This window comes from Anser anser (genome assembly GCF_964211835.1).
Source record: "Anser anser genome assembly, chromosome: 4".
NCBI lineage: Eukaryota > Metazoa > Chordata > Aves > Anseriformes > Anatidae > Anser > Anser anser.
Genome location: NC_139724.1, coordinates 34,315,826 through 34,343,298, shown reverse-complemented (window position 1 = coordinate 34,343,298; position 27,473 = coordinate 34,315,826). Strand labels below are relative to the sequence as shown.

General features: G+C 35.4%; 1 protein-coding gene across 3 annotated transcripts in view; it reads right to left on the bottom strand.

Annotated features, from left to right (window-relative positions):
- The window catches only part of LRBA (LPS responsive beige-like anchor protein), a 397,026-nt gene that overhangs the window by 82,022 nt on the left and 287,531 nt on the right, over nucleotides 1-27,473 (bottom strand). For all 3 annotated transcript variants that reach the window (XM_083836333.1, XM_083836331.1, XM_083836332.1), the window contains one exon: nucleotides 16,085-16,237. In XM_083836333.1, coding sequence (XP_083692459.1) covers nucleotides 16,085-16,237 — 153 coding nt within the window. The remainder of the gene's footprint in view (nucleotides 1-16,084; nucleotides 16,238-27,473) is intronic.

The following is a 27,473-nucleotide window of genomic DNA, read 5'->3' as shown; positions in this document are numbered from 1 at the left end:
CGGTAAAGCATATGAGAACTGCCCCAAATTTAACACATCTCATCTTTTCTTTCAGAACTTACAGGATGCTTAATGCTCTCAAAAATGTCACCTCCCGACACTTTCAAAATAGACACCCACAATCAGTAGGTGTGAGATAGATCAACATTAGCTTCCTCTTCAGGTAGAAAATGGGCATTAGACAACTTCCTCATTAAGGATCACGTAAAGGTAAACTTATTAATGTTTGTGGATAATGCAGACACTACAGCAGTGAGTATTAAAGAAAAGACCAGGTACAGGGTTCAAACAGTGTTCAGTAAAAGGGGCTCAAGGATATATATATGACAGGATGGAGAGAAAAAATACTGACATTATGTAAGCCCCGTTCATCTTGTAGACTGAACACAGCCTGAAGAAAAATAAAAGCAGGTGATCATTTAGCTAGAGGCTATGTGTTTAAGCATAAGGGAAATGAATAATGGAATACAGGTATTTTGTTTTTCAAGTACTCTAAGTCCATAAACTTATTCCATAAAAGCTATAGAGAGAAAAAAAAAAAAGCACCACTTTAGTTATAAGGCATAAAGAACATGTCTATGCAATCTGCAGTTGATTTCTAAACTCATTAAAAAACACAAAGCAGTAGGTGGTGTAGTATCATAGCTCTGAAAGAATTCACAACCACAATACACTTTCTTAAAATGTTTTCCTGTTGCTGACTTTGTGGAAAGGCCCTTCAGCTACCACAGCAAACAACTGAATGATGTGAATTCAAACATGTAATGAATGTAAGGTCACCACATGACTGCTAAGCATTCATGACCTCAAATTAAGAGGTATTACCCTCTATCTACTAATCCTTGGGTCACAAATGTACAGCCTAGTCCAAGAACATTAAAAATTCCTGAAATTTGCTTACACTCCACTGCTTGAAAGATAGAAAGTTAACATGCATGAAGTGATCAGGTAAGTGAAAAGGGCGGTTCTGTTCTCAAGCAGCATATTAAAAATGCCATGTGTTTCAGTCACCTTTTCTGTTAATGAAGTCCGCTATGATTTTTATCTTAAGGTATTATAGACATCTTCTGAAAAATAAGAATATTCTGAAATTAAGAGAATCTTCTGAAAATAAGAATTTCACAGATCCTAACATTTCAGTTCCAAAATGGAATTTTAAGGGACAAAGAAAAAAGAGGCTACATTCATCTTACTAGTAATGCAATCATAAGGTACTACCTATATAATCGGACTGGGATCTACAAATGATACTCTATATTTTGGCAGGGTTGCTGCACTTTTTAAACTCTGCCAGGCTTTATTTTTATCACTTTTAGCACATGTAGGACATTTAAGGGCCTGTAACAGTCACTCTGTTAATAAGATTAGAAAAAGATTTTTACTAAGAATAATCCCAGCCTTTTATACCATTGTGATATATTTTACGTCCAAAATTTGTTAAAATTTAACAGGAGCATTTACGTTTCCCATAACTGCTACAAAAATACACATTTTTGAAAAGTTCAGGAATTGGTCCTTTGTGGAGACCAAAGGAGTTCTGTTAATATTCTAGCTGAGATCAGTTTTCATTACAAACTTCACACCTAATAAATGAACCTAAGATTTCAGGAAGATATCAACTAGATTTTATTTTAGGTTCCTGAAGTGGGATCTTCATGTAATCACTGGAGACTGCTGCCTTGATTTATCCACCCCTTCTGTATCCTGTCATTTTTGTATTTACATACAATAACAAAAAAGCTCCAAAAGAATTGAACAGATCTGGCAATCTTTTCATTCCTCAGTGTAGTTTCTCACTAGCTTCTTGTGAAATTCTCTGCTTGTACCACCATTTTCAGTCACTAAGCTTCCCTCTCACTACTCATGTGCCACCACCTTCTCTAGGTGTTTTGCAGAAAATGATCTTTGGACTTGAAACTGCAGTACTTCTTTGCAGTTCGTAACTGACCTGTGGCAAATTCTGGAGGCTATCTTGGCTGTATTTTTTGCTCACTTATCTCTCACTTCTCATAACATTGTAAATCTCATTATAAGAGGAGCAGGAAAAAGAAGAATCTTTCAGTCAAGGATGTATAATTAGAGAAAGCTTCCAGCTCTAGGAAACCTCAAGGCTCACTTGACAGAATACCAATGTAAAAAATTTTTGTAACTTCCTCCTACATTGGGACTTACTCCTGTTAGGGAAGTGAGAAAACTGACATATAACAGAGGTGGCCATCTGGCAGACCAGGGCAAGACCCCGCTTGCCAGGCAATCTAATCTGATCCTCTAGCATGCTTGCTTGTCACCAGATCAACCAAACTGGGGATAACGCTGTATATATGCTCCAACAGAAAGATGTCCAGATCAAACCAAAGTCAGCAGAATTTACAGTATCAGATATGAAACTGAGCTAATGTGACTGTATTGATCTAGCTGGAAAATAAAACAAAAATAAAAAGATTCCTGAGCACTTGGAATTTACTCATTTCAAGAGCACAGCCCAGCTCACAGCCATTTTCTATATAACCACAATATCAGAGTGGTAGGTAGAAACAACACAAGTCAGCGTGCTATTACACCTTGGGTACAAGGGCTTGCAAATGGGTCATAATCAGGTTAGATGACATGTCCCATGGGAGAAATCTCAACTCAAAGTGACATTTCCCATTAAGTGGTCATCTGTGGTTATTACAATAAAATATGAACCTCTCTATTCGGAAAAGAAGCATCCAAAGCCAAAAGAATTAATCTGAAAATTGTTCTCTTCTAAAATTACTCTAAACCACTAATGCATACAGGGCAAACTGCAACTGGGACAGAGTTCAATAAATGTGTAGAGAAAGAGAGAGAAGCACAGTCTGCTGAAAAACTGAGAATGGCTCAGATCTGTCCATACTAGCAGTAAAACCAGGCTTAAAAGAGACTGTATGTGAGTTATGTTTGTATGCAGCCTTGGAATGGATTTTAATCATGGCTTAATTCCGGTGTAGATACAGCCCAAGGGCATGCCTGCATGATGTGCTTGCATCAGTCTGAAGGCAGGATATTGACAGTTCAGACGTCCAAGTCCACTGCAGTATGGATAGTTCATGTGTTTTTAGTATCTTTAAGAGAGGTTTAATAAATTAACTGACTATAAATAAGATAGCCCTATCAAAAAAAATGCAGCAAAATTTAATTCTTGGCTTATTTACATTAGTTAAGGCAAAATGTATTCAAAACCTTCTATTAAAAAAAGTTATTATGTGATTTACTATGAAAAGCAGAGAACGCTCCAGCAACACTTGGAGCATGCTCTCACCATCTTCCACTCCTAATCCTCATTACAAAGTTCTTATTCTGCCTCAGAAAGCAGATGGCAAGAGATAATGTCAGTAGCAATTAGGGGCTTCACTGCCCTTAAGGACTCTTCTGATTTATAGGTGTAGGAAAATTTTCACAGATTTTTAGAAACAGGATACTTTTCACCATTTTCTTTTAGGTATACTCTTTGGAACATTCCCAAAAACATGACACAATGTCTCAGGTTTGGTTTTGTTTGTTTGTTTTCTTTTTAAACAATGGAGAATGCTGTATTTTTAATTACTTAAAAATAATGTCATTGTAAATGAAATGTCCAACACTACTTTCATTATTCACATTGGGAAACTCGAAGCACTTGAGTTTAGCAGTATTTGTAATCAACTTCCTCTAAACTACTTGCATGCTGCTGAACCTTTCATGTTTTTATGAACCCAATGCAACTTTCACTGCAAACAACTAACTTGGATCAGATCCAAAATTTCTTCTTAAACAGTGGCTTGGAGAAACAGGGTAAATCCTGCCAATTTAGACAAGGACAAACACAAAGAAACTCACAGAGAGCATTATCTCACTTTATCTGTACAGAATTTTGTCTGCTTATGACCTCTTTGAATGTCAATTACATTGTTGCTATTACAAATATCTTTAATCTTGCTTTACAAGCTGTTGCTCTTTATTAGCAATACTATTCTACCTAAATAAAATCCAAAGAGGAAATAAAGCTTCAGAATGGAAAGAAACAAAAAATAAATCCTGAGGGATAGATAGATTTCATATTATTACTATATTGGAGATTCATTTTCAAACTTTAATATTTAGGATGGAGGAAAAATTACTTCCAAAAAGAAATAAGCCAGGCTAGTTTGGTTCTAGAGCCTTCTTTGAGTTAACCTGAACTTTATCCTTCTATGGGGACACTGTGCAATATCCTCCTACAAAGCAGCTGCACTAGTGGAAGATATACCTGCCCTCTGTTGCTCATTAAAGCTCCCCTCTGCCAGAAGCTGCTGCTATTCAGATTTGCTCCAGACACTAACAAATGAGGGCTTTCTAGCATATTTTGGTCTAACTGAACCAAGCTAGACAGCTAAAACATTTTTCAACTGTTAAACTTACTTGGAAAGGGTCAGGTAAGCACAAGCACAGGTGTAAGAAATTCTACTGGAAATTTGTGTTTCCACAGTCTTCTACTGTAGAGGGAACTTTCATGCTTCAAAAGCAGAAACATTACAGTGGTTTGAATTGCAGAGTATACAGTATTCGTAGCTATGCAAGACTGAATCAAGGAAATTAAAACCAGTCTTTTACTTGATTTGGTTCTGTAGTTGACTATATACCTAGCAAACATTACAAATGCAGCTCAAGAGATCAGCAAGAAAGTACCTAAAGGGGTGCCTAGCAGCTAGCATATACACCCTGTTAATAAGGATTGAGAGTAAAAATTGCAGCATAAGAGATATGTGTTTTCTCAAATTACTTCCAAAAACAAACACACACTGAAAAAGAAATTCAGCGTCCTTGCTTACTTAAGGGCAGACCAACCACCTGACCAAAGGAACTGACTGCCCAGTACATTAATTACTCAGGTGAGCATGACCTTGATTGCCAAAAGCCTGCATTTGTTTTGCTAAATACATCCTCCTACATGACTGATGGGCTATAGACTGGCCTCTCCTTAAACCAAAAGGGCTATACCTGAACTTCAAATTAAAGGGTAACAACTGGCAGATGTGAGGAACATCTAGCAGGACGCTGATGTTGAGCAGATGGGCTAGAGTGCAGCAGCCTTTTCCATCAGTTTCCACCCACTGCTTTTGCAAAAGCGCATAATCATCATGAGCCTGACATTACACTTCCTCGCGCAGCAGTATGATACCCCCTGCAGAGCGCTGTGCTGCTGTAGTTAAACTCATACCAGAAACACGGCTGACTGGAGCTTGCCTAGCTCTGCAAGTCTGCGCTGCTGACTGGAGTTTCTTGAGATACTGACTTTGGCAGAGAGAACAGTTAAAGAAGTTTCCATTTCAAAATGTTTGTACTCGCACGGCATTGCGGCTGATCATGCCAATGCCTGTGCTAATGCGATTGCCAGTAGAACAATATTGTAAAAAAGATCACTAAAATAATAATCCAGGTTAGGGGAAAAAAAATCATCTCAGTGATCTAGTTTGTAGTACAACCTCACAAATGTTTGTTCCTGACTGAAGACACAGATGGGGAAATGTGGTGAGGGACAGGAAGGAGGACTTTGCTTAGCTGCATGCCCTGTAAATCCTGTCTTGTGGAAGTGTGTCTTCAGACTCCTATCTGTAGAGGCTGAGGGCCTGTTGTACAGGGCTTAAGTAGCATTTAACGATACTGTTAAGAAAAAGATACTTCTATTTATTGGAGCAAGAAGAGGTGAGTACTGTTTCTGTCATGAAATGCTCATATATTCCTGTAGGGCTTCTTAGCCACTGAACATAAGATCTTGTGTCTCAACTTGCATGTTTTGTACCGCCTAATAAAATAGATAATCTTTTTATTTTTATAAAAGTCCACAGTTCTTTTCTGGTTCCTATTGTTCCCCTTAATGTTCCTGAGTTTAATTGCATACTCTCTGAAAAATATTACCTTGTAGCAAGATTTTATTTTTCACGAACAACCTTTACATCCTTATGTTATAAAATAGAGAATGTCATTTCCTGATGCACCTTCTCAGCACCGTTCATTATTTTCTATGCTTTTCCTTATTCTCCTCTCTTCTAGGGAGGATAAACTTTCTTCATTTGAGAGTATTTCCTGCCTCTATATCATTTGTCATAAGCTTTCTCCATACCCCAGATGGTTTTAGCAACATTACTGTTCCCCAACCCAGGCTTGCAAAAAGTGGAGCCTTGCCAGAGAAAGGCACTGAAAGCAAAGCCCCTGATGACTTTTTTTGTATCCTTCCACATAGGGCACAGATGGCCATGTTTTCTCGACCCTCCCCTACTTCAGCTGAAGGCCACAAATTCTCAGTTTATTTCTCCACAGCTCCACATTCGTGAATGTTAACAGAATCTCCCATTCTTTTCTAATACCTACATTGGAAATTTCTGTACATTTTGAATAATCACAAATCCTTTATTTCAAACAAAGCACCCATCAAATTCAAATTTACCAGGATATTTGCACATATGGTCTATAAACAGACTTCCAGATAACACTGAAAAAAAGACGCAACAGCATATCAATCCTACCAGGTCTCTCACCAGTACATTCTGTCCTGTGGAAATCCTGACCGTCAGTATTTCACCTTGCAGGCAAAATAAGTTTGGATATTTCTTTGCAAAGCAACTTCCAATCACAGACTGTAACTCTTACTAAATCAAGTAAGAAACTGCTATAATTTTCAAACTTTTTTCCCTTCCCTATACTGAGCTCCTGATGCCATTTTTCCAAGTTAATCAAAATTCCTGATATGTTTTCAAGAGAATACCTTACAACACCGTTTGCAGGAAGTGCCCAGCAACAGCATTAGGAGAACAGACAAATGGGAAGACAGACAGATTTAGTGAACACCTGTTAAATGGGGCAATGGCTCCAACACAATTGTTTCCCACTTCATTTCACACAGTAATAACGTTAATGTCCTCCATGGACTCACTTTTAAACACCAGTTCTACACCATCAAACAACAGAAGAGTTGAAAGCAAATTTAATTGTCTAGACTGCTTCCAAACAACTTTTTTTGGATAAAAGTGAATTTACCCACCTTAGTTTTCCTTTTTTTTTTTTCTTTTTTAAACTGTGTATGCTCAAACTGGTATTGTTTAGCATTTTGTAATCTTTCTCAATTGCGTATCACTCTCCTCCATGTTTTAATATTTATCTTGGCTATAATAGAATCTTTTCCTCTATTAAAAATCAGCATCTCATCACTCTCTTGAATGTCCCTAATTTTAGTTTACAGGTTTTCTCTTGACTCTTCTATATGATTCCTGGCTCTTTTTACTATTTAACTGCTCGTTTTTCCCTCATTCAAAATATTTGTACTGATATTTATACTGATATTCTACTCAGTTTTTCTCTTGCTTAGTTTCTCGTGTTTAGTCTCAGACTTTCCCTAACACAGATGCATTACTGATCATTATTTAGCATCACAATGATTTAGCAAGTAATTTAAAGGATTTTTAAAATGTTTTGTTTTGTGGGTTTGTTTTTTTTTTCAATGTAAGAGAATTATGCCAGAATTACTTAACACCTTGAACGATGAAGACTGGCAAATTTTGACACCAGCTTCTTTAGATTTTCTTTTTTTTTTTTTTTTTTTTTCTATTATAGTAAAGGCAGATAGACCTCAAGGGAAAATCACACTCCAAGATTTCATTAATCCACCTTTTTTTTCAGAAAGACAGGCATCTATTAGACTTTCAAAAATGATTTCAATGTAAGCACATGCTTTTTTTTTTTTTTTTATTTTACTCTGCTTACAATCTTGAAGTCCAGAGTGTAGTTGTAGTTTCTATAAAGTAACTTGTAGGCAGAGTTTAAAAAGAGGGCAAAAACTGCAAACAAGATATAGTGAAGAGATTATTATGGAAAAAACATTTTACAAACTCTACTTTCCCTCTTATTTGCAATTTGAATTGGCTATAACTGAGATCAATGCTTTTGCTAACAAATGATGATGTCCTACCTAGATTACTATTTTCATTGAAAAGGTAAAAGTGTCTTTATATCACTACAGTTTTGCTTTTTACTATACATTAACTTTGTCCTACAGATACACCTTTTCAATGTTTTCCCATCATATACTATCCAAACCCCACCTTCCAATATTAGCATATTTTGATGTGTGTTAAATCAAAACTGAACGATTTCAGCATTCTTAAAACAAGTTCTATTCAAAAGCATGTCTCTCAAGTTCACTTTTCATTACCTCCCTCATGTTCTTGGAGACTATATTTGACTTTCTTTGAATAGTAATTTCCTTTACAAATTAAATCAATAAAAAAATCTTATTTGAAAATTAGTAAAAACAATATTCCAACAGAACTGGATTTAAATAGACATGAATTTCTGGCCATATTTCTTAGACAGCATGTCAATAAAGATGTTATTCTTACACACAGAGAGTCAATATAACGTACAATTGTACACACATAAAAATTAGTCTACTTTTGATCATTCCCAGATTTTCAGAATATTTTCTGGTAGCCCATACATCATATTCCTTCAGAAATATTTCTTCTCTACTTTTCAAAAATACCTTATATTGAATGATCCTTCTATTCTTCCTTTAGAATACCCCCAGATTAGTTTTTCACTTGCACTGGTTTCACATAAGTGCGGTTCTGTTGGCATTACTAATGCTAAGCTAGACTTATCTTCAGATGAGATCCGAATAAGGTACTTAATAAGTAATCAGGGTCTACTTACCCTACCTTTCTATGATAATAATCAGATCTGTACATGATATAATTAAATCAAAACTGCTTAAAATTATCCATTATTTCTTGATTCTAGCCTACACACAGGTATTTCTGTATGGAAGACATCAAAGGTCTTTTAAGTAATTCTAACAGTGCAAAAAATCCTGCAGTGACATATACAGATTACAGAATTGTTATACATGTAGCTGGGTCAGTAAGAAATGAGTGTAATAGGTATATTATCACAATTAAGTGAATACACCACTTAGGTCAGGTGTAAAACAAACAGGTGTAAGCCAGTTTTGTTATGGACAAATTTAAAGGAATCGCTGGACAATGACCAGAAATTCATGCTCCATTCATAGGAGCATTGCTAGAGGAAAGAAGGAATACTGATGTTTAAATTTACACTCCATCCTACATTTCTTTAAATGTTTAAGAGACTTTCTGCCAGCTAAGTACTTACATGGCGCAGCCCCTGTGCTTCCCAATACTATGGTAATGCCTAGTTTCTATACACAAGAAAAAACTGTGTCAAATAATATCAAATTTGTAAATGTACTGAGTTCAATATGCCAGCAGGCTAGGCTAGATGTCTCACACCCTGGCTCCACTCAAGAGTAATATTTCTGACAACTTTCTGAATTAGATTGTTAAGTTTCTGAGATTTCTATGAATGTAAATCTTTATTTTGCCTGATACAAGGAATCTTATCTCCTGCACAAAACTTTTCTTCATAGACACAGCCTGAACGCAAGATAAAATAAACGTAGCACAGTGATTTAACATACATTGTCAAGTTGCATTTAAATATATTTAATTTAAATGCATTACGCACACATATAAAATGTCTGTATGTGGCATAGAAATACAACTATTTGTCAAGAAGACCAAAGTTACAGATGACTTTCCAAACTACTTTTCCTATTATAAATCTACGAAATTTTTTTAAACAAATTAAAATGCTTCTAGAGTTGACAGATATCCTCCTTTCAGAGACTATTGTATTGTATAAATCTTACATTGCATATGGATGTAGATTCCACAGAAAAGCCACAAGAAATCACCAAACATCAGAAATACAAATGGGTGTAACACTTCAATAACGTATGCATTCAACGAAGTGAAGAGTTTCAAAAAACTAGTAGCAAAGCTCTTCTTTTTCACCATGATCCATCACCTCTCTTCTGAGCAAACAGACATCCAAAATGCCAACAATCACCTGGAAGAGCTCAAGTGATGAGTTCACAGAGCTACTCTTTTTCCTCTCTTCTGCTGTATGCTCAAATTCTGTAAACATTTCATACCAGCTCGTATTGCCAGAAGCACCCTCCTCACCCAGTGTAAACAGACCAACCTGCATTCTAGCGTTTTAAGATTACACCCAATCCTGCTTAAACCAGAATTTCAAAGTATGTTTTGCACAAATAGCAGCTCTGATGCTTCTAGTTAACCCAGTTTCCATTTTAGCCTTCTTCTTTTCTTTCTGACATATGTAACTAGTAATCTTTATCAACAATATGCTACCAGTCATCTAGCAATCTATTACTAGTAACCTGCACTCATGTGCCTTAATTCACACTGTTCATAACCACATGATTTTCTACAGCACTTGCTATAGAACTTACACCTTACACACCTGTAAATACACTGCTATGGAAATAGGAAAAATACCATCAAGAGACTTTTCCAAGGGAACACAAAAACCCAGTATGTTCCAAGTTGCAGGCACTGTTTTTTCTCATCTTTATTGGACTAATAGCAATAGTTTTAATAGATTGCAAGTAGCATAATGGTTTTGAAACCAGCCTGGTTTTTTACATCATTTCACTTTCCATGGAAAGGAGAGAAGACTCTCTGAAAAACTGCAGTTCTGAGTATTTTTGGTGTGCTAGCTGGCAGGGAACGTTGCTTTTTCAGTGGTTTCTAGTATAAGGCGGAGGAGCCTCTGCTAAGAAATAATGCACCATATTTGACAGATAATGATCCTCTAATTCAGATCGTAGATCCTTCTTACCAGTTGGTGGTTCTTAATACTGATTCATTTTGCTCCTCTAAAATTTGAGTTTGGGTGAGTGGCTGGCCTATCCCTCCTCTCCATTTTGCTTATTATGTCAAGATAAATTTTGTTTATACTGCTTTTATGTTTTTAAGGCTTTCATTTATATCAGAAAGCGTCCTAGCTTCCAATCACTACATTTTCAATTATATGAAAATTGGATTTCAAAACTTTCAAACCAACATAGTAATCTTATCATGTTCCTTATTTGTCTTGCATTTTCCCCAATATTGAGTAAAATGGATAAACCGCTAATCATGGAAGGACTAACTCTGCAATAAAGCACTAAAAATATTTAAATTTAGATATATTGTGGAAAGCTGTCTTGACAGACCTCAACAACATTATTATCATTGAAGCAATCTAATTCCCAAAAAGCTGAAGCTCATCAAAGCTGTGTGAAATTTAGTTATTATCAACTGATTAATAGTTTTATATTAATTCTTACCTATTCAGACATCCAACCTTCAAAGACAGGACAAAATAGGCTACATTTCTGTTTAGAACAAATGTAATTGCCTTATTTGGATTTTTAGCTACTCCTGACTCCCTGTGGAAGTACGTGACTTTTCTTTGGGTTGTGTCTGGTCTTTGCAAATGCCTACTCTGTTGTTCATGATAAATTTTTATCAGCTTTAATGGGAAATCACGAACTGCAATAGGTGAATTTAAATTTCTAAAACAGAAAAATATTCTGAAGGAGGAAAGCTAACATAGCTAAGACTTTGAAGCTAGCAAAAGGCCCCAGAAAAATTAAGTTTGAAATAATATGCCTGAAAAAAATGTATCAACTACTGCTATAATTTTTGCTAAAGATCTCTTTTTTCAAAACAACATCTGAACAGCAACCTCTTTATATTCTTCCTGCCCAGTTTACACTTGTTTTCCCTATATGCCTCTCAGAAACATGGACGAACAACAAAATTTATTTATTTATTTATTCATTCATTTAAGATATCAGATAAAAGTAGCATTCCCCCGTTTGCTCAAATACTAATGGCCTCCAGATAGCATAACTCACTTTGAAATACTGAAGACAGGATGCAATAGTGCATCACATTATGATATTTCTGATTTTGTGGGGGGTAGGAAGGTAAGGTCACTTAACGTCACTTTCAATTTAAAAAGAATTGTTAAACTAATACTGTAAGTCTTATCACAAATACATATATAATGATGCAATTATACAATAATACAATTTTTGTCAACTGTATCTGGGAAAAATGAAAAATATTTTCAGTTATCTTCGCAGTTACTCTATGGCATTAAAAATAATACGGAGTATTAGAGGTATATACTAATGTTTCAGACTGTTTCAGTAAAAACCTGGTCACATATCCATCAAACTGTAGACTTATTCAGAGAAAAATATCTTCCCCTCAACTCTCATGAATTTGTGCTATTATAATTTTTATTGTGCTATCATAAACTAATAGAAAGTACCAAAAATATGCACATGCAATACATGCATTTTACATTTCTTTGTATTGCTCAGAATGACATCCTGATGCTATCATTGAGCTCATCATGACATTCCATCAATCAAAATCCACTTTTAATTACACACCATTCTGCTTTTTCTCCCAAAGCAAGCACAGAAGACACGCAACAATCTATTTCAACTAAAATACACACTTTATAGAATTAAAAATAGGTTGGGAATCAGTTTTAAATCAGCTATCAGCCTGTCAATTAATGTTCTGAACCCCTGCTATTGACCCAGTACTGTACAAGCTGTTATTACGCACTGTCCTACATATCATCTGTTCCCCGTGCTGGTCTGTTCCAGAAAGACAGACAGCTGCAACAGTATATCCCTGTTCAACCTGAGGACCATCTGACTTTAATTGTAGCACACAGCTTGATGTGGGTCTGGTTATGAGACGCCAAAGTATCACACTGTAATAATCTGGAAAAGCAGAAACCTGCCAACACAAGGCTGCAAACAGGGGCTTGGGCTGTCTGGCTGGCTGACGGGCTGCAGGAAATATGATTAATGAGCAAGGTATAATGATATCAGGAACCCGATTAGCACCACAAAAAGGTCACAGATCAAAGTAGTATGCATTTCATGAGCTCAAATCATTGTATAAGATCTGTGGACTTAAAGAGGTAAACTGAAATGCAAAGGGAAAAAATATGTGTGTGTGATAGTATTTTAAGTGCTCATTTTGTAAGCTATAATCACTATTTTGTCTGAAACAGGACGCTATAAGGAAATATTAACTGGATGAATCAGCCCATGACACATTGTAGCAAGCTTTTTTGATAGTATTTCTGAGAAACTGAGCTTCAAGCATTCCTCCTAAACACTCCTACTCTACTCAAAAATAAAATTTGATGCTGAGGTTATCAAATCCATTAAGTATTAACAAGAAAAAGCAATTTAATATTTACATGTGATTTTCTCAGTTTTATTCCACTGCAGAAACAGCAGATTGCAGAGGGCATCATCCATAACAGCACTAACATGGCCATCACCACCAGAATAAGGTTGTCACATAAAAGTTGTTAACACAATTCACTGGCACTGAGGTTTAAATTTAATGCTACCAGACTGACCAAAACTTGATATCTGAAATACAGGAGCAGTATCAGTGACATAAAGTGTCACCAAAAGGGATGCTGTTTGATACACTTCAACATACTGTCATTTGACAAATTATTATAGAATTATAGAATGGTTTGGGTTGGAAGAGAGCTTAAAGACCACCCAGTTCCAACCCCCTGCCAAGGGCAGGGACACCTCCCACCAGACCAGGTTGCCCAAAGCCCCATCCAGCCTGGCCTTGAACACCTCCAGGGATGGGGCATCCACAGCTTCTCCGGGCACCTGTTCCAGTGCCTCACCACCCTCTGAGTGAAGAGTTTCTTCCTTATATATAATCAAAATCTACCCTTTTTTAGCTTAAAGGCATTACTCCTCGTAATTATCTCTCAATTTCAAAATTAACTCAAGTTGTAAAAAAAAAGTTCTACTTTGTCCAATTATGCAATGCTTGAAAATAACATTTTCTTGCAAAAATTGTTTCTGAAAACCTTAATTTATGGTAACTTCTGTATGTTCTTCAAGTACTCGACAAGTGCTGCAAGTTCTACTTTCACAGCAGAAGTTATGACCTTAAGCAGATTACTAGCAAAGTCTTTTTGATTAAAATAGTTTCAAAAGTCACATCACTAATGAACAATTACTTGAAAAATAACCTAAATGAGAAGGAACTATTAATTATATTTAGATAATAAATAGGATCTTCCAATTTCATAAGTAATGTTGAGGAAAATTACGAAATGGTAATTTAAAGTAGTTTTAATCTTCATCATTCAAATATACAGTGGTTAATGTACTACTCTTTTCAAATCCCCAAATTACTTTTTCTTTAAATGAAAGAGTGGATATATAACAGCACTTCCCTCATAATATTTTCTGAACTGCTTCTTTCAGAATTTGACAAAATAAAGATGTGCTTATTGTAGATTGTCCGTAAAAAGAAAAAAAATATACACTCGGATCATGGAATTAGTTTAGTATTCTCTAAGAGAAGATTTTAAAGGGATTTTACAATTTGTGTCCAAGAGTTTAACAGTGGTAATTGAAACTCAGCTGATTCCTGCTGAAGAAGCACTTAATCCAGAGAATACAGCCCACATGAGAGATACCAGAGAGCTGCAAGAAAGGCTGACACTAGTAGCAAACATTTTGGAAAATGATGGAAGAATGAGGGAAAGGTAGGTCAGAAAGTACAGATAGGTATGGGCGAGAAAAACCTGGCACCATGGTTAAAAATGAAGAAAAGAAAATTAAGAGCTAAAATCTTACAAGAGGAGGAAGCAGAAGCTGGAGAATAGCTTGCATTCATAGTAGCAAAAGTTAGAACTGTAATTAACCGGATAACAACTATATTTTATGCAAAAGCTAAAAAAACACAGTAGTGAGAGATCAAGGTCCAAGGCTGCCTTTGACGAGTCTGATTAAAAACAAAGGTTTTCATTTCTCAGATTATCCTGAATCATGAACACATGCCAAACTCAATCAATCAGCACAACTGTAAAATCAAATGTTGTGTTTGAATATAGTTTGCCAAGTAGTCCTGCTAAATGTTAGCGCATTTTATACCCCATTTAAATACATCTTGAACATACTTCTACATGAAGCCAAACGCTGAATTCACCTAACACAATTTGTGATCATTATGGTGCACCGTACAACTGCTGCAAGATCATCACAATCAGTAGTCCGCAAAAACATAGGCCAAACAACATCTCTGAAGATAGTTATCATGTCACCAGTAAAAGTGCACTTTGAAGCATACTGATAATTTATAAATCACAGCTTTGTTCAGAACTGACTGCTCTGCATTTTTATTAATATAAGCTCCAATGTTCTGCCAACAATATGACTTTTTCAGCTCCCATATTCTAGCTTAAGGATATCAGGGAATTATCACGTCTAAGTCTGGTTTCTGTGAAGTTTCTGGGAGTTTTCATGCCTTAATTCAGTATTTCCCAGTTAGCTGTAAAGAAGTAGCTGACTACTGCATGAAAACTGCAGCTTCATTTTTCAAGATTCATTTAAAAAAGGCTGTCCAATTTATTTATTTCTAGAGTGCCACTGATGCAGAATCTTTCTATTTTGTGAAGAGCCTAATGTAATAGCTTTGTGAATGTGCTGAGATGCCAACAACGACACTGTAATATCTATTCTGTAAATCATTACACTGCTCAGAGGACACAGTGAAGACAGGAAATGCTAACACCAGGATTTTCCAAAACAGGGAAGAGAACAGTAACACAGGTTTGGGGAATGAAGCAGATAAAGGAGAATTCAGTTTGATTTCCTTGTAAAAACTGTTCTGAAAAATGTAACTTTGATGGAAGAAAGGGAAGAGGTGGCAGAGATTTAAAATGCAGCCTTCTCTCCTGAGGCATTTACTGGACTTTGGAGTTAAGTGGATACTTAAATAAAAACAATAATAATAAAAAACAACACTGAAATTACATTTAAATAACTGGAGTGAAAAATGTCTATGATTAACAAGCTTTATCTTTTGTAAAGTGATGATTTTATTAGCACTTCAGAACTACAAGAGCTGAAATAAAAATAACAAGATAAGATCTCATGCATGTTTAGACCACATACAAACTTTTTTGAGCAATTCTAAAGAACAAGCAATACTATATGCCTTTTTCCTTCTTAAAATTTATAAATCTACCATTCCTTCAGATTATTTCAGCCATAGCCCTGTGTAAATTATAAATAGCTGTATTTTACAAAGATCCAAACTACTTCAGAAAAAGCTTCCAAGACAAATGTTTCTTGACAGACAATAGAAGAGAGACATCTTACCAGTCTGTTTATGCGAACAAATTCTTCTGGGGTTTTGGCCCATGGTGGAAGTTCAACATCAGACACAACTGTTCCATCATCCATCACTCCTAGATTGTAATTGTTGCTGTTGACGAATATCTCTGGGAGGTAATAGAATTCAGGAATCAATTCCTGTATATAAATGAAAAACAATGCCATGCTATAAATTCTGTCATAGAACATACTTTGTCATGTTAAAAAATAATTATTAGAATGGCATTAGGCAGAGACAGAATATACAAAATCCTCCCATAGACCTCCTTCCCCTCCACACACACACAGAAGGGAGAAATCCATTCTTTCATACTTTCTAAAATATAAACCTTTGTGTATGATAAATCCTTATCGTGTTTATAATATGACAAAAAAAAAAAAAAAAACCTAAGACACAACATGTTATAAAACCAAAAAGTCAGAACATTGCTTTTTGGTAGCATATTGTCAAGAGAGAAATTTATAAAACTAAAGTAATGAACATCACATGATACAAACAATCCTTAGTGAAAAATAATAGGCAACTGAAGATGTTAAGAAGTTGGGGAAACATTTACATTTTAACACAATCCAAACTTTAAAGTGCTAATGCACAAACAGCAGTCTAAAGTTTGGGTGAAAGTAGCTATTACGGTTTATTCGATGCCTAGAAATAAATTTTCTGTCAAGTCTAAATTATCTGGAGTTACACCATATGTTGAGGGAAAAAAAACAAAACAGTCAAAGCTGAACTGAGACAATACCTTTCTTCCATTAAAAGGCAGTTATCGCTATTATGTGTCCAGTCTATAATTACAGGGAAGAATCACGCATAATTCCATATACACAAAAACAAAACAAACAAAAAAGTTCAAAAGAATAAGGATTTTCTCCTGAATAAGTGGAACATTTCTCTGTTTTGCAGTCAGATATGCAACTTCAAAAATTGCTGTTCATTTTGTAAAATATATACAAGGATATACATAAACATACCTAAATTAATGGCTTTAGAACCTTATTTACAGACTTTTATAAATGTCTACAAAATCCTGGTGTAACAATAATAGAGAAAGCCTATTACGACATAGTATATATATTTCTGCCCTTATTAAATTTTAAAGGCAAATTTTGAGGGGAACTTGATGTTGAGACATAAATACACCCAACAAACTTAGCAATTTGATGGATTTAGAAAAACTGAGCCGCTAAATTAGGGAATTTACTTCTACTGTGAAGAAAGGATCAATACATGTAATTGCTTCAGGAAGTGTATTTCATAGCAAACAACTGGTGTAAAATTGGTCTGCCATATAGCAAGTACAAACTGCATGCCACTTAAGAAGTAGAAAAAAGTCATACTACCCCACTGGCTTTGTCTACAGTGGGTATAGTATGTAGCTCCCTCACAAGCTCAGTAGATCAGAAACCCAGTCTTGACATGGGTCAATGGATCAGTAGTCTCCCAGATAGACCCTCAGGGCCAGCGATGGCATGAGCAACTTTCCAAATGGCTGAGTGCAAAAGGGAGGTCATCAGATTGTGGACAAGGTCAATCCAAAGTAGCCAGGGCAAAGACAGGAAAGATCACGCAAGAATTAAGCTATTATCACCTCCATCCTTGTGTGAAACACTGCTTGGCTTTGAATTGTACATCTTTTTGTTTACAGTCACCTTAATTAACTAGGCAGGGTAAAACATGCTTCTGTACCAAACGCTTGACAAGTACTTGATAAAAAGAGATTTGAAACTATTTAATTGGATAAATGAAAGAACAAAAATGTGTCATGGATAAATCCTTATAAGAAAGAAAGTTCTCTAACATTGAAGTTTCTGTAGTTTTTATCATCGCAGACAGAAACTAACAAAGAAAAAGCAGAGACGCTGGATGATTAATTCGATACCAGCTTGCACCACAAATATGAAACCATACCATGATTCTGAATACTTAAAACATAAGCTCATTACATATGTTATTGATGTTTTTATATTTTTAATATATATATATATATATGTACAGCTATTCACTAGTTTCTTTCAAGATCAGAAAACATTTGGCTTTCTAGAACACACGTTGTTTTCATTAGATTACACAGAAACAATATGCAGCCTGGAAACTTAAAAATCATCAGTACCTTCTGTTAGTTTGACTATTAGAAACTTTCCATAAAGCATTGTTCATTACTATAGAAATGAGTTTTTGCACAGCTTTTCACTTTTCATAATGACACATTTTAACAAAAGGACTTCCTCTGTTATCTGATTTTGTTATCTTGACCACATGCTTGGGAAAAGAGAGTGTGAACAGATGTACTGTGCCAGTCTAACTCAGTAGTATTTAATTCCAATTTTCAATGTCTGTACATGGATGTAAAGGACTACATCAGTTAAAGGCCAATAGTTTTTTTTCCCAACCTGTAATAAACCTGATAATAAAATATTTACATTTTTACCAACTTTACAAATATTCTTCATGTCTTTGCCAATCACAGTCCTTAACAGTCCTTCTGTTTGTGGGGTCTTTTCCTATATTGAAAAATAAACCAAACCCTCAAACTCCTAAATACGAGTAATAATGAAACTAACTTTTTTCTTGAAACATTCACCTTGCATACATAGATTGACACTAAAACGAAAGTTGCTGACTCACTTGTGTAACTCCATTAATAATGGAACTTTTTGGACACCTGAGAGAATTTAAAAGATTAATGAATATACTTTTTTGCCCTTGGGGGGGGGGGGGGGGGTGGAGGAGGGGGGGGGAAGGGTGTAGAGTGGTAGGTATTTACTTGTGGTTTCACACAAGCACGATGTGAAAATGTAAGACTAGTCATGAGAGGCCAGACTGAAGGACCACTGAGTATGGTAATAGTCACCTGGAATAGTGACAAGGACTGGAAGACTAACACAGGGCAAATACAATCTTTCCATGCATAGATTCTGTCAGCTTCTTACTATTAAACTAGTTATGAACTAATCCATGCTTCTGATTTTTAAAATCTTTAAATATGGTTTCCACATTGCAGTTCCATCTGCAAAGCAACTTGGCTATTTTAGAACCGCTTCCTAATAGTTCCAATGGATGATTGAGAAAACCAGTAAATATTAATTCCTTACTCAGTCTTCTGAATGTCCTTCTGGATATTATAGATCTACATCACATTCTTCCTCATTGGTCTCTTTTTGCAAGATAAAGTCAATTTAGATTCATTCCCTCTGGTGGTCTTCCTTTTTGCCCAACCATTTTGGTTTTCATATTTTTTCTAATTCTACTGTAATCCCTTCCAACATTTTATGTACTCAGCACATGTATAGAAACTGCAGAATTGTCCCACATCTTTTGTTCATATGATTTCATACAAAAATTAAAACAACTGTATTATTTGTTGAAGTCCTTGCTTTCACGCAAACATGTTGAAAATTAGTTTCAGAAATTCGTCTGTTAGAATTTACCAGTTCTATGGGGTAGAGAAAGTGATCTTTATGATGAGCAATACTTTACTCCTTCTGCCATGCTTTTGATTTCATTAAAATTGATGAAAGAGCTTATGGTGAATATCTACATGAATTCATCACACAGCATTTACAGTGGTTTGGTTTTGTTTTCTAAAAAAACCTTTAAAGATCAAATCTGCTATATCAGAATTTGTATTAAATCAGTTATAAAATTCTGCATGTAATTAAAATACTTTAAAAAAAAAAATTCCTCTACCGCATAGAAAACACAATTTCTAAGGAAACTTCACTAAAAAGATATTTTTTACAAACAAGTAATGTCAACAGATTGTCAGTTTAACACTGGTAATTTATTTTCATGTTTGCCACCAAGCATACTAAATCTATGCAAGATACTTTGTCTCTTAAATGTAATGAAATATTATTTTATTCTTTTATTTTCGTTTAGAAAATAATAGACTGATGTGCTTAGAAGCAGAGTTATATGATCTGCAAAGGTGTCTAGTATCAGCAAGATAGATTCCCTAACCATATTAAAACATTTATAAAATACCAGATTTTCAAACTAAATTATTTGACAATCATATTAAGCAATATTAAGCCTATATATAACCTGTCAAACAGAATAATAAAAATGCATATTAGAAGTCTAGGTTCTTATTCATACTGCCACACACTATTTCCTCTGTAAGAGTACTTAAATAGCATTCAAAAATGCACACCAACATATTATATTATATTCAAAATTTCATTTTTTCATCACATTTCAATATAATCATTTTCATGGTTGCACGAAAGTACAATTTCTACGTACCTGTAGGTCTCCCTCCATTTGCTATATGTGTGTTACTTCTTGTTTAACTAAAAAATTCCCTCATCATTGCCTGAAATACTCTCATTTTTAAAGAAAATAATTCAGCAAGTTTCAATTAAATTTCTAAATTGAATGAATGATAATGAAGAAATTATTTTTTTTCAATGTCTAATCATCCTGTTAAAGTTCTAAGAAATATTTTAAATATTTCTTAATATAAGAAAATCATTAAAATGTTCAGCGACTTACAAGTTACCAAAAAGAATTATACAAATCCAGGTGTTCGTTCAGTATGTTAATGAAATATCTATATATAATGAAATATATTACAATTTCAATTAGTACTTTATTCGTTATCAGTCAAGAAGTAGATTAAGTCAACCATTTATTGCATAAAAAGCACATCTTCAATACACTTTAGATCCTGTTAGTCAATACATGAATTATATGTAGATAGAATTATTTCACTTTTTACTGATGCTATATATAAAATATGCAATGGTATTTGATGGCCATATTTATACGCTATGTAAAACATGTAGTTCAGGTTAATTTGACCAAGAAAGAGGGAAAAAAAAACAAGTTGTATATATTACTGTATCCCTTTTCTCCAATTTCTTTAAATTACTGAGGAGAAAAAAAAAAAAAAAAAGTTTATACTGAATCATAAAAAGGTCTGGATGAAACCTTGAGAGGTCACTTTGTCCATCTCAGGCAGATAAAGTTAGATATTCTTGAAAGATGTTTCTCTGACTTGTTTTTAAAATCCTTAGTCTTGGGTTTTCTACGAATTTCTAGTTTTCATCTATCCAAACCACTAGAAGGTCTTTCTAACATCTGGTCTGCTTTTACTGCAGCTGGAGCCCACTTCCTGTCCTATTCAGACTGAATATAAGTTGCAGTTGCCCTTTTTTACATGTATCAATGTGCAAGAACGGCTTTTACCTCATGGACAAAGAGATCCATCCCCACCAGCACTTTCTGACCATTTTTCCCCTCCTGCACTAATCCCACTGCCCACGAGCCAGCACTGTGTCTGGCAGGGCAGCCCACTGGAACAAGAAGTGTACAGCAGAAATGAAGTGCCACTGCGCCTGCCAGCCAAAATCCCCACCAGGGTAAAAGCATCAGACCTGGCACTGCAAAGCACTTTACACTTCTCCCCTTGTTCCTCTTTTCTCCGGAGTAACCAACCTAAAACTTTTATCTTTGTATCACTGGTCCCATTTTCTTGACCTCTGGTCATTCTCCTCTTGACTTCAGCAAATTTGTCCGTATCTTACTTGAAGTTTATTTCAACAGCTCCAGAAAAAGACTGCAACAGATATTCAAAGTATTTGTTTTGTTTCCAGTACAATTATGGCTGGGTATAAAAGAAGTAGACCACAGTTATCAGATGGAACTTTCTGATCTGTAAACCCAGATGTCCACATTTTTAACTACTGCTATATCCGCAGACTACCATGCACAGACTTGACTGAATGCAGATTTTTATTTTTTTTTTTAATTAGAGAAGTATTTTCCTGTTATGCATCTTGGCACAATTTTACAGGAAAGCAAATCTTTCACGAAAACCAAGGATGTACATCATAAGTTAAAGGTTTTGCTACACCAGACATACAGTTTATTGTTAAAAATCTGAATCACTATATATCTACTTCTGAATTTTGCTAGTAATTGCTCTTGGACATCATTTACCTTGCTACTAATATGACATGAAATCTATCTTATGCTAAAGTAATGTTGCCAGTTTGGCAGCAACTTTACTCCTCGTAACTTCTGAAAGCCCATCTATTAGATGGGGAAGTATAAAACAATGCAAAGCATATGTAAAAAGCTTATCAGGTTACAGGGTGTCTTAGTCATGCATATGTTTGGCAGCCTGTTTCAATAAATATGAGTTGCCAACATGACGTTGCTTCACTTTGGAGAAAAACCTCTGAGACTGTCTCAATCTCCCATGACTTTCCTATGAGCAAAGTAGAGAAACCGAGATGAGATTAGGTTACAACAATGTGGGAGTACCAGGGCTGAAAATCCATATTCCAAGAGCAGTTATCAATAGCTCACTGTCAAACTGGGAAGACATGGTAATGGGGTCTGCCTTGCTTCTAATACCAGTCAATAATCCCATTAATGATCTGGCGTAGAAGGTGCAGTAATAAAATTCCAGATGACACTATGAAGGCAACAAGCTGTTTGGAGGACAGGATGAGAATTTCAACCTATCCTGACAAAATCTTCATATTGCATGGAAAGAAAACAGCAAATACTACGCTTAGAAGAGAAAATACATGCAAAGTGCAACAAAGATAACAAGTATATTATAGTAATTATAATGACAAATCAATTTAACGTAATGGGTTAGCTACCAAACCAGAAGTAACAACTGCTTCTGAACGAATATGTACAAATCTACTCATTAATCAAAGAAAAACAGTAACAGAAAAAACAGGCAGACAGGCTTAACTTCAGTATTCCAGAACTTAACACAAGCCCCATACTAAGCTGTTTTGCAATCAAACACTGCCAGGCTATCTGCGTTTGCATTTTATACAACATTAACAAAACTAACCAGGATTGTTTACACTAACAACATAAATCAAGAAAAAACTAAATGAATTAAGGATGCCTGTCCATTACCTAAAAGGTACTAAGTGATACTTTCACAGAATTAAAATACATTTAATATCCTTCAGTGCAGAAGATTAAAGTTAAATTTAAAATTTAACTTTTAAGGTAACACATGGTTAATATTGTAAAGGCATCAGTGCTAAGTTAATTAGTAATTAACAATGACAGACTAGTAGTGAGACACTAGAGAACTTCCAAAGAACATTTAATTTGCATTGCCTAAATAAATGGATAGTAGGAAATTAAATTTTATGCAACATATCACCTCTTGAAATCAAAATTTGAATGGTTCAATGAAAGGTTATACTACAGTGCAGCATTAGTTTCTTGCTTTGATCATCAATCCAAGGCTTTCACAGGATATTGACAAAGATTGGATGTGACCACACATGTGCTCTGGCTTTCTCTGTGGAAGTGTGATACCAGCCAACAAGAGTTGCTTCCAAAGCTAGCTCATGTTAGTCCTCCTTGTAGTATGTGATGCCTCCAACTAAGATTAACAATAATCTTAAAACAGAAAGCATCAGGAACTTACATTCATTCTCATCACACAAAAAGGAACGAGAAATAATTTCTTGTAAGGTATCAACTCACTGGTTCTAAATATTCAAGATTTTTTCAGCTGAAACAGGAATAAAGCCATGTTTTTCCTTTGTGCCACTCCTCCCCCCTGTACAATAGCATGTACTTTGGCCTGCCACTTTCAAGGTCTAAATGTGGCTTTACAAATCCTTTGCATTTCTACAAATCAATGCATTAAACTGCTAGGCTTTCATCAGTTGTAGAAGTATCAACAGGAACCTAGAAAGCTTATGGTAAAAGAAAAATAAAATTATTTAGTCATTTTTTAAACCTTTTTTCCAATAAGCCAATTACATTCAGTTATCATTGGACTATAAGTGATATAGAGAAGATATAGTTATAAAGACATTTAATGATCGTATTGTAATACATGATAATGTCTCAAATAAGAGACCAAGCAAATATCTTTCATTAAAAAAAAAAAAACTATGAAAAAAGTAGACTCCCTCAAGTGCCTCATTTTGTTAAAAATAACATGAGATAAAATCTTAATTTTGCATGCAATTACATAGCCTTCACAGGCACGAGCTGTGCTCACAGAATACATTCTTCCACACACAGCGCTAAAAGGAAAATTGCACATTGTTTTGGACAAAATCTTGGACCAAAGTTAGACAGTAGAAGAAAAAGCTGATTTTAGAAAAGAGTGGGAAAAGAATGAATAAACTAGATGTCAAAGGCTTTTGAATAATCATTAATATATTAATGTTTGCAGACTGCAAGTACTTCCAGTAGGCCACACTAGTTCTTGCCAGTAAGCAGCATATTGCAAGTTTTGGCTACAACTGAAAGAACGTAAGGCTATTTAAAAAAATCATAATTTTGCTAGCATGTTTGTAGTATACTACCATGCACAATGGTTAAAAGGTTAAAATGTAATTTCTGTTTTTTAATCTGGTGAAAAGGAGTGGACACAAACTAAACAGCTTTTCTATACACAATTTCTTTATTCATGTACAACGTAGAAGTGTTTGGCATTCCACTGATGACAGCAGTCGACGCAGGCTTCCTTTCCCTTCCTTTAATTTTAGAGAGACCATCCCTTTGACTCTACTGCTGCAGAAAGAAACTTTCTTGTCAAGAATTATAAGGAAATCATTTCAGAGCTCAACCTTGAATCAGAAAACAGCATTTGCTTCACTACAATATTGTACACTAAGCTGGCAGCAAATGCTGTACTCTCAGACCTTTCAGGACAGACCATGAGGAAGTACTGTCATAAAATGATTACAGAGAATGATACTCCAAGATTACAGGGAATAAGTCTAAAACTTATTGAAGTCATGTTTCATGATATATGTTGGCTGTAAAGTAAGTGGGAAAGGAACTCTAAAGAAAAAGTAAACAAACATTTGAAACCTTCCACTTCCTCTACCAGAGACCAAAAACAAAGGGATCCATGTTCATTTAACTCCCTCCCTGTCTCCCTCCTGCCTTCTTCCCAAGTATATGCATGGGTACATGTATATACACAGTGCAAGACAAGCAAAGACTTTTCACTAAACAAGCATTCTAGCAGGCTACAGATCTTCTTCTATGGAAGTTACTGCTCTGATTGCACATATTCTTGACAGAAGAAAACAGCAGTGCAAAACATACAGTAGTAGTAAGCTAATACATTGCAATTCTGCATGTAGAAAACTTGCAAAGCTATATGGGACACTTCAGCCATGCATTTCACAAACACTTGCCAGGTGGATCAGAACAACGAGTATCAGGAAAATTGTTTTTCACAGCTGAAGTATTGGCAGTACAAATATTTCCAACAAAGATGATTCCATGCATCTTCAGACCTTTTCTTTCCTAACTCATTCAACTTGTCCTATTGCATCCCCACTTCCTGGCTGCTCATCCAGTCTCATGAACAGGCTCCTCTAGTCAATGTAAATTTTCACTCATACTTTTCACGGTAGTATAATGTAATTCTTGGCAATTCCCAAACTCAGTAAGCTAAAAGAGACTTCAAGGGGCCATCTGTAACAGTACAGATGCCTCTTAAGGCTGTACAAACTTGCACATACATCATTTCCAAAAGATATCTAAGCATTTCTGAAAAGCTCTCCCTAATTTCTAGGGAAGCATTCATCTATCTATTAGTTCTGCTGGAAAGGTTGCTTTACATCTCATCTAAATCTCCTGGATATATAAGTCCATTTTGAACCAAGTTCCCTTCCTGAGGAGTGAAAGCGGAGTGGGAGTTGCTGGTCTCTTCTCCCTAGTAACCGATGACAGGAAGCACGGGAATGGCACAAAGCTGCACTAAGGGAGGTTCAGACTGGACATTAGGAAAAAATTTCTCCACTGTGAGCATTGTCAAACACTGGAATGGGCTTTCTAGAGAGGTGGTTGACACCCCATGCCTGTCAAGAGTTCAAATAGCATTTGGATAACGCCCTCAATAATACGCTTTAACTTTTGGTTAGCCCTGATGTGGTCAGGCAGTTGGACAAGATGAAGACTTTGAAAGCCCCTTCCAACTGAACTATTCTATTCTATTCTATTCTATTCTATTCTATTCTATTCTATTCTATTCTATTCTATTCTATTCTATTCTATTCTATTCAGCATGGACAGCAGAGATTTTTCCCTTCTTTCTTTCCACAGTCACTATGTTGTAGAAGACTCTTAAGTTCCTCCTCAATCTTCTTTTCTTACTAAGAAAAACAAGCAGAGCTAGTCAATCTTTCATTGCACTTTATTTTCAAGACCTTACTTTGTCATCATTGTTCTAGTCTGGATTCTCTCCAACTAGGCCCCAACTATGGATGTAATATTTCAGCTAAGACTAGGATTATCTGCTGCTGCTTCTCTGCTTGTGATATCTGTTACCTTTTCTCATGAGGAATTGTGATTGCTTTGACATAATTTCTTCTTGATAGATATGTGCTTCATTTGCTTATCTCCTTGTTACCTTCCTGGTACTAAACACAGCCAGATTATTTGCTTAAATATTTTTCACTGACCTGTACTTAAACTCACTTCATAATTTCTTGGCTTTCTGTTTCTTTTTTAAAAACTGAATACTTCATTTATCCACCACTGCTACCTTTTTTCTTCTCCTTTTCTCAAAGAAACCATATTTACATCTGAACTTTTGTCTGCTGGCTTTGTATGTACAAGATAGAGAAGCTCTTAATGACCAGTCCATTTCAAAATATCTCATGTGGTTTTATTTTCTAAACTACTGTTTCTCATTTTGATACAGACATCGCATCTTTTTACCTGTGGTATTAATTCTGCTAGGCACTACCACAGTTGATTTTTTTTTTTGGTGGGGAGTAACAGATGGAAGAAAGACATTCGTTTTTCAATACGATCAGCTGACAATTATCTCATTTCACTAAGCAGCAGATAAACCCTTTCCTTAATTGTCTTCTCACTACTCACTACTACATTACTCACTACTTCTCACTACTATAACTATAGAATGATGTCATGTTACTTAGGTCCCTTGCTAGTTGCATGCCATTCTTCAGTCAGCCTGTGATTTCCTTCATGCTATACCTTGCCATCCTGTGTAAACAGAACTTAAAAAAAAAAAAAAAAAAGATACCATTCTTTTTTCATGGGATTTGAGGTCACTAAAGCTTTCCCACCACTGTCAGCATGCTTTTCTTCTTCGTTCTCCTCCCCAGCTCAAAATATTCCTCAGATCCCAGAATCTATTTGTTTACCTCATTCTTTAACTTCAATAGTTACCCTATCTAAACTACCGCCCTTGGAATTTCCATGTGCTCCTGTCTTAGCTTCTTGACCCACCTAATTCTAGGTCTCCTTCCACACAATGACTAATTACCAGATTAATTTATCTTCTATTCCCAACTACTTCTTATTCGTTCACAAGTTCCCAGGCCCAGTGCCCCTATTAGGATAGCTTCAATATGATGCTAAATCCGATGTTTCATCTTAGTA